The sequence below is a fragment of the Calidris pugnax genome, unplaced genomic scaffold (genome assembly GCF_001431845.1).
Source record: "Calidris pugnax isolate Ruff unplaced genomic scaffold, ASM143184v1 scaffold20, whole genome shotgun sequence".
In the NCBI taxonomy this organism is placed as follows: domain Eukaryota; kingdom Metazoa; phylum Chordata; class Aves; order Charadriiformes; family Scolopacidae; genus Calidris; species Calidris pugnax.
In genome coordinates, this window is record NW_015094510.1 from 17084382 (window position 1) to 17100483 (window position 16102).

At 43.7% G+C, this 16102-nt stretch overlaps 1 protein-coding gene across 2 annotated transcripts in view; it reads right to left on the reverse strand.

Moving 5' to 3' along the window:
- Window positions 1–4226: 4226 nt before the first annotated feature.
- The window catches only part of DHRS12 (dehydrogenase/reductase (SDR family) member 12), a 30425-nt gene continuing 18549 nt past the window's right edge, over window positions 4227–16102 (reverse strand). For both annotated transcript variants that reach the window (XM_014965983.1, XM_014965985.1), the window contains exons 6-10: window positions 11067–11128; window positions 10241–10345; window positions 9615–9705; window positions 7785–7922; window positions 4227–4493 (exon numbers count right to left, since the gene is read on the reverse strand). In XM_014965983.1, coding sequence (XP_014821469.1) covers window positions 4366–4493; window positions 7785–7922; window positions 9615–9705; window positions 10241–10345; window positions 11067–11128 — 524 coding nt within the window. In that variant the 3' untranslated portion in view covers window positions 4227–4365. The remainder of the gene's footprint in view (window positions 4494–7784; window positions 7923–9614; window positions 9706–10240; window positions 10346–11066; window positions 11129–16102) is intronic.

Below are 16102 nucleotides of genomic sequence, written 5' to 3' on the forward strand. Positions count from 1 at the left end.
ACTGGAACACAGGAAATTCCATCTGGGCATGAGGAAAATATTCTTTGAGGGTGGCAGAGCACTGGGACAGGCTGACCAGGGAGGTGGTGGAGTCTCCTCCTCTGGAGACATTCAAAACCTGCCTGGACAAGTTCCTGTGCAACCTGCTGTAGGTAGGTAGGCAGACCCTGTAGGTAGACCCGCTCTGGCAGGGGGGTTGGACTAGATGACCTCCAGCGGACCCTATGTGATTCTACTGCCACAGTCATTGCAACAAAGAGATGCCAAGAGAGAATGTTATCAGCGTACAAACAAGCAAACAAAAAAAAGCCAGTAGTGTAGAAATGAATATTCATCAGACCTGCACAAAGCCAAACCATGCCCTGTTCTGCATTGTAAGCTGCCCCCTAGTCCTGGTCAGGATCCAGAAGCCACAAGGAGTATAGAGTTGTTCTAGCGCTGGGGTGGTAGATTGAGTCTATGAAGATATCAGGTTTTTGTTCCTTGGTTTAATTGCCCAATAGTATTTATCTACCTCAAGTAGCGCTGTGAGAAATGCATTAAATGCATAAATTTGACATAAAAATGATGGGGAAGAGACACGTCACTATTGAGATGGTGCAGAAGAGGTGTCAGGCCTTTTGAAGATAGAAGTTTTGCCTTTCTCCACTTACTTATTTCCAGTACATTAAATAATCTGAATTTATTAAAGCTTTTATCACTTTTGTGCTTTCCAGGCTTCTTTATACTATTTTTTCATCCTTGTTCACTGAATTCAGCACCTTTGCGATATTAACCAAATACAAATGCTTTCTAACAGGTCAGGGCTTTCCTCAAAGGTAGAAGACCCATCATTAACACCTCTACTTTGTCCTGTCTCAAGAAAATTTGACGGGGTTGCCACCACCAAGTAATCAAGAAAGTTTTGGGGGAAAAAAAAAAAAATAGTTACAAAAAATTGATTCATCTTTGTCGTTACCACTAGTTTCTGGTGAGGTTTAGTTTTCCAGAGGCTGTGCTTTGCTTCTGCCTGGAAAGTTACTTCACCATACTGACCAGTATCTTCTGGGCTTTGCTGTCTTTCAGAATAGAGGGATTGATACGTTAAAAACTTCTTATTGGACACATCATTTATCTGATGGCTCCCTCTAGAGAGAGGAACAAATACTGACCTACTTCACAAGTAAAAAGTTCTTGGATTTGGTCACTTTTAATCCCAGAAGTGGGTTGGTTGGTTTGCTCCCCTTTAAGACTCCGTGCCTTCTCAATACCTGCTTTCTCTCCTCAGTGCTGTTAGGATGATTGCAGGAACAGAGAGGGTTTCAAGTTGTCTTATTTGCATTTCAAAAATTATCATCTCCTGTAATCAGTCCCTGGGTCTGCCCAAGCGCACCCAGGACTATCGCTCCCACCAGAACAAGAGGTGTAACCCTGAGGGACCAATGGGGAGATACTGGGAGCTGGGCCAGGAGACACCTGAAGCTTCCCTGCTGCCACTCAAAGCATTAAGAGCTCGTTTAAAAAGACAGTCAGGTGAATGTTGACCAGCACAAATTTTAGGTAAGTGGGGTTTGGTGTCAAGACAAGGAGCACTTTGTTTTCACATGGAGCATGAGAGAAGGGAATGGAAGGGCACGGGCAGAAGGAACAGGCTTGTAGCTGCCCTTCAGCGCTGGAGTCAGCGACCACCAGGCTGTTCTCTGACAGAATAACTCTATCTTCACTCTCCACTTAAAAAGTTAATGAAAACTAGTAGTGTTATGGCTTGAAAAAAAACTAAAAAAGCTGTGTCATTCCAAAAATACAATCTGTGACTGAACTGCAAACTGAACTCTCTGTCCCACCAAATAAATCGCTCACATCATTGAGTTTTTGAGCACTGACCTGTTTACATCGAAGTCCATGGTGAACCTCCCCTCCCTCTCTGAGCCCAGGCAGGGCTCGTCCAACATCCCACCGGAGTCAGGTTTAAGGGGAGGGGGTGTCCCTGCCTGCACCTTGTTCCCAGAGCGGGGGGCCTTGGGACAGCACAGAAGGTGGTGGGGGTGTTGCTGTGAATGCAAATACCTGGTGTTTGCTGTTTCCTCCAAAATAAGGAGGTATCTATGGGAAGGTCCCACTATTCAAAGGTAGACAAACATAATTTTTACCTTTAATCAACCACAAGTTCTTTTATTATTTTATTTTTTTTTAAAAGAATAAACATGGCCCAGAAATGAAACTTAGGAGAAGATGAAATGCAGTTTACAAAATTACTTTTCTTTCTAAATCACAAGTGCTTTTAAACCATAGGATCTGCCTCTTTTTGCACTGTGACCAAACTCTGATTAAAGCAGTTTTCATATTTTTGGCTTAATTTTTAAGCTACGAGTAATAAAAAAAAATTAAATATATATAAACTATTCAAATACATCAGCAGAGAATATGGACTAAAATACACGTTTTACATATATTCTGCACTTTTGGTTATTTTTATGAGCTATTTAAATACCAGTCATTAAACTTTTCTTCTACACTGCAGAGCTGAGGAGCAACTTGCCTTAAAGGATGCAAATGTCTTTCTTAGCTCTGTGGCTACTGGGTAGTGAAATGCAGTTACTATAGATGCTTTAAGCCACTGTCAGTTGCTATATTTAAGAGTTTGGAGCCTGTACAATGCTAATAGCAGACTTCTAGGAAGTAAACATTTGTACAAGCCCTGCTGGTGTTTTCTTTCACTGTAGCATGAGGAGTTAAGTTACGAAAATGAAGCAATAGCTTGATCCAGCCTCTTGAGGAAGAGCTGTGACACCTGATGTGTCTCAGCACCGAAAACTTATTTCAGGGCCTCTCCGACACCAAAGCCTTTATTTCCAAGGAGACTGACAATAGGCTGAAAAGAGAAGGGGTTTTTTTTCTAATTTGATATTTAACAGGATGTCTTTGAATAATAAGTAAACACCATCAGCCAGGAGGATATCTTTGGGGAAACTAAATTATATAACGTGGGCAATAACGAGTTCTCCTCTGCCCATCAGCGTGGCCTTCAGCTACCAGTCACTGCAGAGGGCTCAACAACACCTGTGTCAGATTTGGGTCTTTTGTCCTCCCACCCTGATCCACAGCCATGTGTAAACCAGCAGCGCAACCCGGCTGGGTTCTGTAGGCAGTTTGCTATCAAACACACTCAGCTCAGGAGAAAAATGTGTTACCACTGCTGTTATTAAGGGTCTTGGCTTTGTAGTAAACCTGAAATATATAAGACAAAATGAATCCCACCCGAATGTCTTAGTCTGAGCTGGTTTGTCTTCACCAGCAGTAGAAAGATGGAGGAATGTCAGGGGTTGTTTCTTAAACTAGATCCAGTAAATCACCGTGAAAAAGCCTGTTTTCTCTCGACTGATTTACACTGAGAATCCCAATGAATAATTCAAACGTCCACAGGTCAGGTAAGATGAAACCCATCCTCTGTGTCTTGCAAATAAACAGTTCCAGGCAAAATACAACCCTCTCACCAGGAGCTGGGCTTCCCCTCTAAAACCTCTGCCCCCCAGTGTTCCTTTCCCTCTCCTAATCCATTCATAATAAAGCCATTCCCTTTGATCTTCCAGAGAAATGGCAAGCACGTAGGGCTCAGCCTGTTATTTCTTTTCGTGCCCAGAGTCATCCGGCCATTTCTGCGCTGACTCCAGCCCTGGCTGGGTGTGGTACGACGCGGTGAAACCTCCTACTTCATGGTGTCTTGACATAAACGGGATAATATTCGGCCCTGGCTCCATAGAGTCATGTGGAAGGCATTTGGCAGCGTTCCTAAATTCTTGCTGGTTAAACATGAGGAAGCAGATCCCTTCTGCATACCAGCACTGAGTTATAGGAACCGAAGGCCGAGAGGAATCCTTCCGTTTAAACCAATCAGGCAAGAGAGAGAGAAAGAGTTTCTGTGCTCCCAGTTACAGGTTTGAGCCCAGCCCCCTCACGCAGGGAAGGCAGCCACCAACTTGTCAAACACAGTGGTTAAACAGCGTTTAAAACATTTACTGCTTCTTTCATGAGGGCTGCTGAAGGCGCGCTCCTCTGCAGCTCTCTGTGTGCTGACTGCTTTAAAAGCTTTCGGGGAACTTCAAAAAGCCTCAGGTTTTATTTTAATGCCTCCCAATTTTTCTTCCCAATTCAAAGAACACTACCTGACTGTGTCTCGAGACCAGCAGGTGCATATTCACAAGGGGAGAGACAGGCAGCAGCAGAAAAAAAAGTCACAGGCACCGCTCTCCCCCCTGATGAGAACACCTGAAGGCAATTTATTTTTAAGGGGCCTATGCCATCCTGCTTCCCCTCATGGGCAGGCACGCTACGGTACTGTTACTGTGTAATTAGAAGCTTTGTGGCTATGCTTTGTCAGTAGGGACATTAAGTTCCTGGAGAAGTGGATTTAAACTTCTGGGAGAATTCTTCCAGCATCTCCATTAGCTTCTCCTCATCCTCCGGTGGGCTGTGGGTGCTCGCCAGGGGTAAATGTGTAGGGACTGGTTGCCTGTCTGGAAGATAAAAAAATAAAATAAATCTTTACAGGTACACTTAACTACCTTTTCTAGCACAAAGGAGATTTTTCTGCGAGGCTCAGTACTGCCCAAACACACTTCACGGTCTTGAAGCCAGGAAACTTACCTTCTAGGTATCTGTAAACAATGGGAGTTAAGCATCTCTTCCAAACCAGAAATGGAACTAATTTCAATTGTATTCTGGAACTAGGGCGATTGTCCTTTAGCATGATATGACTTAAGAGCAGGGACCAAGACCTCACTTGCAGCTAGGGACAGTATAGGTAAAGGAAGGCCTTACCATAATTAGCATAACTCCTATAGAAAAAGACCAATAACTTAAGATTACAGCTGCAGGCAGATGTTGCTTTGTCAGCATGAGACAGAGCTTTTCCTTGCCTCCTGGACAATGTTTCTAGTGCTACACAAACTCCCCAGCTAAGGCTTTTCATCCTTAAAAATAAATAGTTAAATTCTAATTGCTAAAGAACTTACGCCAATTGCTCAATCGCCGTAAGTAACATATATCAAACATTAAAAGGTCTGACCAAGTTTGCTCAATTTGATGCTTTGATTGGTTTTCCAAATCACTCTGTGTAAATACAGCTGTATCTCCATCCATTCCAAGGGATTTTTCTTTCCAAAAAACATGGTGTCTAGAGCCTGGGAACCTTGTGACAGTGCTCTCAGATGTCTAGGAAGCAACCGTCGGAGCGCTGGTGCAGCACCCTTAGTCTGTTTTAATAAGTCCAACTTGAGTGGCAGCCAGCTGAGACTAAAAGCACAAGCTGTTGCAACACTGGGCAGCAGATCTCTCTGCAAACCTCTGGGGCTGCCATCAGGCTTCCCAGGGGAGCAGAGATGTTTGCTCTCTTAAGAAGCAAGTGTTGTAACTGCCTGCACACACCCCCCATAACCTCTGCTTATGGAAAACTGTGCAGAGAGAGAAACAGGCAGAGGAACGTTCCCTTCTCCATCAGAGAACAGGAACTGCCTCCTACCTAACTGTAGTGCTTCCAGCAGCCTGTGCCGAAGTTTGGGAACCATGTGTGACAGCCAAGTTCCATGGAGAAGATGCTTCTAGTCTTTGGAAAGCAGGACTCTCTCAAACATTTTTTTTATTTTGGCAGATGCAGAGAACTGTGGTTGTACGAGTCATGTTCTCGCTTCCCCTTCCTCCCCCCCCTTTTTTTTTTTTACTGAGGAAAAAAAAATAATACACTTAGGTTTGGACTCAGAAGGAACAGAATAAAAAGAGAACAGAGGAAATGGAGGGAAGGTGTGACTGCGTGAGGAAATGGCCATCTAGGACCAGAAGAGCATATTAAAGCACTCCTGCAGACAAAGCCCTTTACTGAAAAAACCTGAAGAGGGTCCATACTAAAGTGTGGCCTCCTTAGTAAGGCAGTAAGAAAGAGAAATAACTGCCTTCCTCATTATTTTGTAAGCACAGGACATGGAAAGAGGACTTCTCTTGCAGTCTCAAGAGCAGTCATGCCAAGACCAAAGCTCTCAGAAGTCATTATCTACAGCTAAAGAGCCAAGGCGTGCTCTCTGTTAACTGAAGCTGGGGGTAGACAAAGGGCAAAGGCAAGAGCCTGGTGGAATTATGATCTAGAGCAAGAACATCTGAGCAGAAGCATTAGGACCAGAGAAAGGTGACTGGACTACAAAAAAGGCAAAGTCTGCTTCTACAAAGACGACAGACCAGCCAGGATGTAGGGTTTCGGCATGCACCATGTGCTGACATGAAAAAGGTCTACTTAAATATCTGTCAACCAAGCCTGTGTGACTGTCTGGGAGGGGACAGAAGAGGTCTGAATTTTCTGCATGCTCTGCCTAGAAATTCAGTGAATCAGGATTTGAGTGCCACATCCACCAAAAGTACTGGTAAGCAATTACCCTGAGCTTTGCCTTTCTCCCACTAGATACAGGTTGGGTGGAGAATGGCTGGAGAGCAGCCCTGAGGAGAAGAACTTGGGAGTGTTGGTGGATGAGAAGCTCAACGTAAGCCAGCAGTGCACACTGGCAGCCCAGAAAGCCAAACACACCCTGGGCTGCATCAAAAGAAGTATGGCCAGCAGGTCGAGGGAGGTGATTCTGCCCCTCTGCTCTGGTGAGATCCCACCTGGAGTACTGCATCCAGGTTTGGAGTCCTCAGCACAAGATGGCCACAGACCTGTTGGAGAGGGTCTAGAGGAGGGCCACAAAGATGATCAGAGGGCTGGAGCACCTCTCCTATGAAGACAGGCTCAGAGAGTGGGGGTTGTTCAGCCTGGAGGAGAGAAGGTTCCAGGGAGATCTAATAGTGACCTTCCAGTATCTGAAGAGAATCTCCAGGGGAGATGGTGAGGGACTCTATGGGTGAGTGTAGTGATAGGATAAGGGGTAATGGCTTCAAACTGAATGAGGGGAGATTGAGATTAGATACTAGGAAGAAGTTCTTTACTGTGAGGATGGTGAGGCACTGGACCAGGCTGCCCAGGGAAGCTGTGGGTGCTCCATCCCCAAAAGTGTTCAAGCCAGGCTGGATGGGGCTTTGAGCAACCTGCTCTAGTGGGAAGTGTTAGGGGGATTGGAATTCAATGATCTTGAAGGTCCCTTCCAACTCTAACCATTCTACGATTCTGCCCAGGGAAGCTGTGGGTGCTCCATCCCCAAAAGTGTTCAAGCCAGGCTGGATGGGGCTTTGAGCAACCTGCTCTAGTGGGAAGTGTTAGGGGGATTGGAATTCAATGATCTTGAAGGTCCCTTCCAACTCTAACCATTCTACGATTCTATGACTGACCTGCATCACCACAAAGACATCTGTGCTTCCAGCTGCTCCTACTAAGATGCCTCTCATTTGCCTGGGAGAAAAGAAAGGCTCTGCCCTATTTTTCCATTCCCTATGCTTACAGTGCCAAAAAATGCCTCTGTGCTCAAGCCCAGCATTAGAGAAAGGGAGAACTGGCAGTTTTAACTAGCAGGGAACAGTAGGAAGAAGAGCCTGTCAAAGCAAAGCCAACCCCCAGTGCCCTGTGAGAAGCATGCTAGTTTCCCAACATTATAAAAGATGCTGTTTGACTTCTGTGATTCACCTTCACTGGACACAGTCCTGTATAGAGCAAATTTGATTAAAAAAAACCCCTACCCTCCCTAAAGAAATGCTTTGAAGCCTCTATCAGCTCCTTTAGAGGACGAAAGCAGGAACATAACACAGTTGTTTTCTGGTTGCACAACACTCACTTGAACCTTTAGTCTTAGAACAATTTTGAGAAATATTTGAGAAATCCTTTCCCATCTTACCTTGGAAGAACAAGCCACTGGGCAACTTTGTTGCTTCGGGTGATATTGCCAACCATACAACAGTGTCAGCTCCCTGGGCCTCTGTGCGCAGACTGTTCTTCATCTTCTGGTAGAAATCTGGCATTGCTGATCTCACAGCTAGAAAGAATAACAATGGAATGGTGGTCTGTCATGCAAGGCTTTTTTAAATAAAAAAAACCAAACCAAAACAAAAACAGCTTAAAATTGCCATTGTGAGTGTAGGAAGAAGAGAAGACATCTCAGTTTATGAAAGAGAATGAGTATTTCCCCATATTTCCCCATACAATGACTTGTGGTGGAATAATGCTAAACTGCCAGATGATCCACCAGTTGTTTGTTTGGGTCAAATTACAGGGACAAAACTCAGTAGGAACTGAGAATAGGATCAGCAAGAGGTTGCTGAGCCCATTTCCACTCTAAACTGCAAAGAACTAAGACATGAGGAAAACAGAAATACCAAAATCCAGGTATTCTAACAGGATTTTTAGCTCTTATTTTCTCACCAGTTTTAAGGACCCAGTTGCAACATTGTATTTAAAAACTGTGTGGTGAACAGTAACTAAACCAACTGCATAATTCGTTTTTAAACTCTGGATTCTTTTTATTTTAAACTGTTTAATTCGTTTTTAAACTCTGGATTCTTTTTATTTCGTTCAAGAGGTGATGATTGAAGGCTCACCCCCTGCAGGTGTTTATTTTGTGGGGTTGGAGAGTCCTTGAACTTTAAGGTGGGATAACTTTATGGTTCATTCTGTTTGGAATCGACAAGGGGTGCGCAAAAAGTGAGAGGACAAGGGGCAATGGGCACAAGTTGGAACATAAAGGGTTCCACTTGAATATGAGGAAGAACTTTTTCACAGTGAGGGTGACAGAGCCCTGGACCAGGCTGCCCAGGGAGGTTGTGGAGTCCCCTTCTTTGGAGATTTTCAAGACCCGCCTGGATGCAGTCCTGAGTAACGTGCTCAGACAAGCTCTGGGTGGTCCTGCTTTGGCAGGGGAGTTGGACTAGATGATCTCTATGGTCCCTTCCAACTCTAAAATTCAGTGAAATTCAGTGAAAAATAAATGTATTTTAAAGAAAAGAAATACTGGGATATTTAGTTGGAAAGGCAGCTTTCAATCATAAAATAGATGGGGTAAATACTTCTGTCATCAGAAGCAAATTTGGGAAACTGAGTCCCTAGAAAAGACCTAGAGATTGGATTGCTATCTGCATCCCAAGCCTGGGTGTTAGGGGCTGGTAAGGTATTGCGGAACGCAACACACACACTGGGTAACCAACTGCTGCTGGCCCCCTGCTGAGACACACTGGCTGAAGAACAGCTGCAGCTCAGACAAAGAGCTGTCTGCCCAAACACGCCGCTTCTCCACAGCAATAAATGTTTAGAGGAAGAGGAGAGGAACAGGACTCGCACGATGGGGCGTGCTCTGTTTTTCTATATGCCCTCGCAAACTCCCAGCAGCTGCACACTGGTGCTCACAGAGGCAAAAGCTCTTATCTGTGTGTTTAACAGTCCCACTACAAATGTAAATGGAAGGTTAGCTTAATGCAGTATGGTTCTGCTGGGCATTTGTGCCGGGCTGGATTCATCCACTGCCTGTTATTTTTCTCTAGCTATATACAGATGGCAGACGCTGCACGGAACAGAGCTACCAAGGGGGTACAAAACTACTTCAAGCACCAGTTGTGAGCCAAGAAATCACTGCACCTGTTAGAGAAATCTACCAGAAAGTCTCATTTCTCTTTGCTTTTAGGCTAAACCTGAAAAGGAAAAAAAAAGTACAGTCAGAACATCAAGCAGATGTTACCTGGAGTGTCTGCCCAACCGGGGTGCATAACAGAGAAATGGATGTTTCTGTGAGTTTTTGCCCATTGTTCTGTCACGACAACTTGCTGTCTCTAGGAGAAAGGAAAAAGAGCCAGACTAGCATCAAGTTCAACAGGCTGACCACCAAGCTAGTTCCCAGGGACATAAACTACATCAAAAGTGCTGTAAACAGCAGGGCATTTATGTATATACCCTTACTCATCCGGATGTGATTTATTGGATCATTTTGTCGGAGACCACCACGGTCATCGCAATCCATATCCTGGCCACAAGCTCACTTTTAAAGCAGTTACACTGCTTTTACTGACCACGGCTGCTTGCTGCAGACTGCAGGTAAGGACTGAGCAGGCAGAAAGGGTTTGTCAGCAAAAGACAGTTTCCCCCCCACCCTTGGGACTTAAATCAAATCAAGTGAAAGTCTAGCCAGGCTCTCTGAGCAAGATGGTATGCATGCCATCGTACTCCTGAAGGTTATTGCTTGTGCATCTCTCTATGGGTTAGAGCAATGGGAAAGCAACAGCCACCAACAGGCTTTTTGCAAAGCCCATGGTACGAGCCGCCTCGCAAGCAAGCGCCGGGCTTCGTTCTCAAAGCCATGGACTGTACCTTATTTTGTGCATACACCATAGTTCCATCAAATGTCCCACTTCCCGACTGCAAGTCAGATATGTTTAATTTTTGAACTAGCATGCCCCCAGAAGAGACAGTTATCTGTAATCAAATGGATGAAAAGCAAATGAATGAATAAACAAAACCAGGAACGCCCCACAATCACACTCATGCACGTAATGTGGTCTCCAAGCCATATTTTGAAGTCCCTTGGGAGCAGGATTCCTCTGCGTGCTCATGAGTGGAGCATACCTGGAGATGAGGTGGAGGAAACAAGAATGTTTTTTAGAAAGTGATTCTCATTCAAAGTGGTGTTGACTCCTTCAGGGAACTTTGTGCTTCTTCCTTTCGAAAAGCAATACGGAGAAAGAAAATAGCAGAAGAGCACTATTTGTAATTTATATGTCTAGCGTTTACGGAAACTAATTAGAAAACAAGAGACTGTACAAAACATGGGAAATTTTGTTTTTAAAAAGCACCTGCTGTCCTATTTTACACCAAGATCTGAAAGGTTTTTTTAAGCCCGTGCTCCTGCTATAGGTATTTTGCACCATGCTGCAGGAGAGAATTTGCCCCAGGGAAAGTCAAAGGGGAAGTTTCCAAAGGAAGTGTTTTACTCTGATTTCCAAGGAAGACCTGAGAGCAGCAGGCAGGAGCTTTGCCTTGGAGAAGGAGGCTGTTGTTAGCAAAATCCAAGAGGATTCTAGAGATGCTTACAGCATTATAGCTAATCCCACCCTGCTAGCACAGTAAAAGAAAAGCTGTCACAAATCAGAAGGTAAGAACAGTAAAACACCACGTTTCAGCAGCATCACAGACTCACCACTCTGGCATCAGCTTCTTTTTCCAGGAGGGGCAACAAGGCAGTTGTCAGAATATATGTACCTACAAGACAGACAGGCACCAACATTAACTTTTCTTTAAAAAAAAACATCAACTTTCTTCTCTCTCTCCACCCTCTATAACAACCCAAATCCAAAGTCTCTTTATTCTGAAACTTGATCTGATTTTAATGATTTTTTTTTTTTCTGCTTTACCTGCATATGCCAACTCAACGTGTAGCAGTTCACGTTGCTGTATATTTATCAAAAGGCACAACAGTTATTTTATAAACTTTTATGTTTATTGTACCTATACACCAAACTGTTTGCTACATTCCACCATGACTCTGAAGGCAAAATGGCTCAGGTATGGATTTCTTTGGGGGTGAGGGGATGCCAGTGAAGAAACAGGGAATGCATTTCCCCTCCACATGTGGCACAAATATACATACCTGTGCCGGGTCACAAACAAGAGAAGGAAACTGCTCACACTTGTGTTTCTTGGGCTCTTGCATGTACACTTAAGACTCATCCATTTTTACCTTCTCACTGTGAAATCAGTCAGAGTGCCCTGACCCTTTTGATTTGTGTTGCACACGAAAGCTGCCTCTTAAATCCTCACCGTGGCTATTACAAAAGATAAGGAATCCTTGGGGGGAAAAAATCCTAATGTTGCGTGCCCAAGGCTGAGCTAAGATTACGTGGGGAAGCTGAACTGTGTCCCTCCCCAGTGTAATCGTGTTCGTTTAGCATAGATTTGTACACACCACACAAATATATTCCATTACAGCTGTTACCATGAGCAGCAAAGTTTGTTATCCAAAACATTGTTCAACCGCTAGTGTGTTTGCTTCAGACCCACCTAGTGATGTTTCACCCACTCAAGTGCAACACAGGGATTTTTGTTTGTCTTTATCTCTTCAGAGATATTTGATTTTTTCCTCTTTAAGCTGTATTTTAAAGACCCGTTTCATTCAAAATGAATCTAGCTCAATTTAGCCTAGCTTTTCTTCATTGTGTTTAATACTTCCCCCTCTCATCTCTTCACAAATGGCTCTGGTTCAACAATTCTATGTCAGCGATAAATGTGGGTTTTTTCCATGAGCTACCAAGGCCATGTTTTTCACTAGACATGAAGACTTCAGCATGTGTCTTTATAACCTCTCTTCCACAGAGGCAATGAGATCACCCGGCTAAAATACAGCGTGTTTATAAATATGCTACCAAAATCAGGCGCGTTACGTGCTTGGTGAACAAACTGTTCATTTCCCCCACCAGTCAGAGCAGTCTTCATTTTCTCTATACAATAGGAGGGACATCCATATGCACGGAATTTATTTAAAACCCTGGCAAATCAAACAAAGCGAGTGCAAAGATGAGCAAATGCAGCCTGTCTTCAGCAGAAAATGCAAAGGCAGTCGCCAGTGAGTAACGAGAGCCCCTACACCTCCCCTGGCAGCGGCGGGGAGACTAAACGATGACATCATTAGGACAAGAACTACTGCAGATTGTCATGGGAGACCGCCACGATGTAAAAATAAGAAAAAAAAAAAATAATAAAAGAATCACTTCAGTCCAAGCTGAGCGCATGGATTAAATTTTGATTTGCTATGGATTCTTCAAATGCAAAGTAACACCGTGTCTCGGTTAAAGAAGCTGCGTTTCCTAAAGGCAGAGCTGCAATGCACCAGCTATGAGCATGCTTCATTTTACCCTTCTGCAGATTAATTTACACTTTTCAGGGGCTTCATGTCGGTTTGTTAATTCTAAAGGGATGCAAAGATGAATGCATTAACGTTGCCTCATTAACAACTGGGGTTTGTTTTGTTTTCCAGCTGGATGAGAGAAATGTTCTATGCCAAAAATCCTGCTTACAGCAACTACAGCTTGTCAGAAGTTTATGTGCTTATTTAAAACCACAAACTAACTGCAAAGCCAGCGTCTCCTCTCTTCCTCGAGTTTATTAAGAATTCAGTAAATCCCACAGAGTCAGAGCATTCATTCTTTTTGCCCCACAAAACCACTTTGCTCATTTGCTTTGAGACAGAGCGCAAAAGGACCAGTTTTGATCCCAGCTTCCTACGGTGAGCACGAGTATCTCAAAACACACACAGACGTGACATATCAGGCGTTAAGGCTGAAGCATTTCATTTCTCCCACTACTCAATATTTCACCAACTGGTGTCCCCATTTTAAGTGTTCAAACACAAACTCCTTAATACTTTCACAACTATACTTGGGTATTATAAATTCTTATTTGCATGGGCTGGTCTGTCAGGCAAAATAGCCTGGACAAGGAATTTAGCACAGTAATAGCAGAATAGATATTCCTTATTAATAAGGTATATTGTTGGTTGGCATACACCATCGACTTGGAATTTTGGGATGCATAGGGAAGTGTGGCCAGTAGGTCAAGAGATGTCATTCTCCCTCTCTACTCCACACCGGTGAGGCCACAACTGGAATACTGCATCCAGTTCTGGGCTTTCCAGTTCAAGAGGGACAGGGAACTACTGGAGAGAGTCCAGCGAAGGGCAACAAAGATGATTAAGGGATTGGAACATCTTCCTTCTGAGGAAAGGCCGAGAGAGCTGGGACTCTTTAGCCTGGAGAAGGCTGAGGGGAGACCTTATTTATGTTTATAAGTATCTAAAGGGTGAGTTGAAGGATGTTGGAGCCGGACTCTTTTCAGTGGTTCCCAGCAATAGGACAAGGGGCAACGGGCACAAGCTGGAACAGGGGAAGTTCCATTCAAATGTGAGGAAGAACTTCTTTATGGTGAGGCTGATGGAGCACTGGAACAGGCTGCCCAGGGAGGTCGTGGAGTCCCCTTCTCTGGAGATCTTCAAGACCCTTCTGGATGCAGTCCTGAGTAATGTGCTCTGGGCAATCCTGCTTTAGCAGGGGAGTTGGACCAGATGATCTCTAGAGGTCCCTTCCAACTCCAACAATTCTGTGATTCCGTGACCAAAACCTCCACATTTTTATTCATGTAAAAGCTGGCATGGATAGTTGCATTCAAACAAACAGGTCTGAACAATGCAAAGTACAGCCAGTGTAGAGGCCTGGCACAGCCTCACACCTCATCACACATATCTGGCCAGTCACAGCTGTGCTGCAGCGGGCAGTAAGACAGGAACGAATTTCTAAGTAAAGGGGGAAGCTGCAAATGAATGCATTGCCTGCCACAGTCCTTTTAAAAACATAAAAGGAAAATTTTCTTATTTTTAGTAAAAAAAATAAATTTCCAAAGGAAACCAAGACTGATTTGGTAGAAGAAAATACATTCCCATCTCCCCCCACTTACAGAAATCAAGACAACACCCAAATAATATATCCTTTTGCTAATAACTGATTATTAATAATCAGTGTACTGGACCTCTGCCTTTCCAAAAAGAACTCTTCAGCATTCTAGTAGGTTTCCTTAGCACAAAAATCATTTTTGTCTGTTGCAAGAGAAACCTCCTCCCACAGAGCTTAGTTAAAAATGGTAAAGCATATCAAATGTGATTAATGCTTAATTATCACTGTGTTCCAACTGTGCAGATTTTTTGAGGGTTTGAGTTTCTTTTTAAATTGTTAAAAAAGACCTAGAGAGAACACAAAGGTGCATGGAAGGAAAGACTATGATCAACAGTGACGTGCCTGGCACTGAATGCATTAAGGTTGCCCAGAGAAGCTGTGGATGCCCCATCCCTGGAAGTGTTCAAGGCCAGGCTGGATGGGGCTTTGAGCAACCTGCTCTGGTGGGAGGTGTCCCTGCCCAGGGCAGGGGATTGGAACTAGATCTTTAAGGTCCCTTCTAACCCAAACCACTCTACAATTCTACTACTACAACCCTTTTCTTTGCCCAGATCTGGGTGCCTGTGGAAAAAAGTCGGCTATTTTGAATTACTCACACGGCAGGAATTGAGCAGCAGCCTCTCCCTCACACGTATCTCAGACCCAGAAGGCATATGTAGGTGTACTATGAGTACACCTACAAGGCAGTGCTGGACACATGGCATACCAGGAAAGTATATTGTCTATGTTGCCTGAAAGCTTGACTCCCACTGGTTTAACAGTGGGGGAAAAAAAAAACAAACACCCAGTAAAATTTGCAGTGAAATGGTATACAACACTTCCCTTTGAAAAAGAATATTTGCTGTGCCACAAAGGAGTCGAGCATGATGAATCTGGGAGCTTGCTCAGAAGCAGCAGGAAAGCAGGAGGTGGTGAGTAACTGTCCGGTCTGTCACCCCCACATACAGGAATTCATCTTGCTCTTGCTGAACTCTGATGAGGTGAAGAGTTGACCAGAGAAACCTACTGGACAGGCTACAGCCCTGTTCTGTGTAATGAGGTTTGACATGGTACTTGCTGGCCATGTTTTCTCCAGTTAAAGTGGCTCCCGGAATTGATGCACAATTTCTTGTAAAGATAAACAACCTCTCAACGTTTGGTTTTCTTTGGAAAAAATTCCTGTAAATTTTCTGTCTTTAAGCTGAGCTCACATAATGGGAAATATTACAGTATAGTACAGTGTAATACATAAACCCTCCCTATAAGGAGCAACTCCACCATTACACACAATTCAACCAACTCTATCACAGGGTAGATGCGACAGTGTGGGTTCTCAGTCTGTGTATTACACATAGTAATTCCAGTAAAAGCAATGAGAATGACACTTAAGGAGAACACACTCTGTTCATACAAACCCTCCCAAGTGCTGATCACATTAATGTTTAAGTTTCATGTTTACTTGCCAAAAAAAATTTTATATATATATATATATATATATATATATATAAAATCACCATGCATTCCCTTGTGGCTCCACTTGCTCTGAGATCTTCTCAATGTAGCTGAGTAATCTGATATTCAGTTCTAATTAACAACTCCCACTTTTAATCCCATACAGTGAACCCCTCTGTCAACCTGTATGAGCAGTAATTCAGTGGTTTACAAGATCAGAGTGAAATTTTAATGATGCAAGGGCAGAAAATGAGGAGCTGTTACAGAGTTAAACATTCAATTCGAACACCAAGTTGCTTTAAAA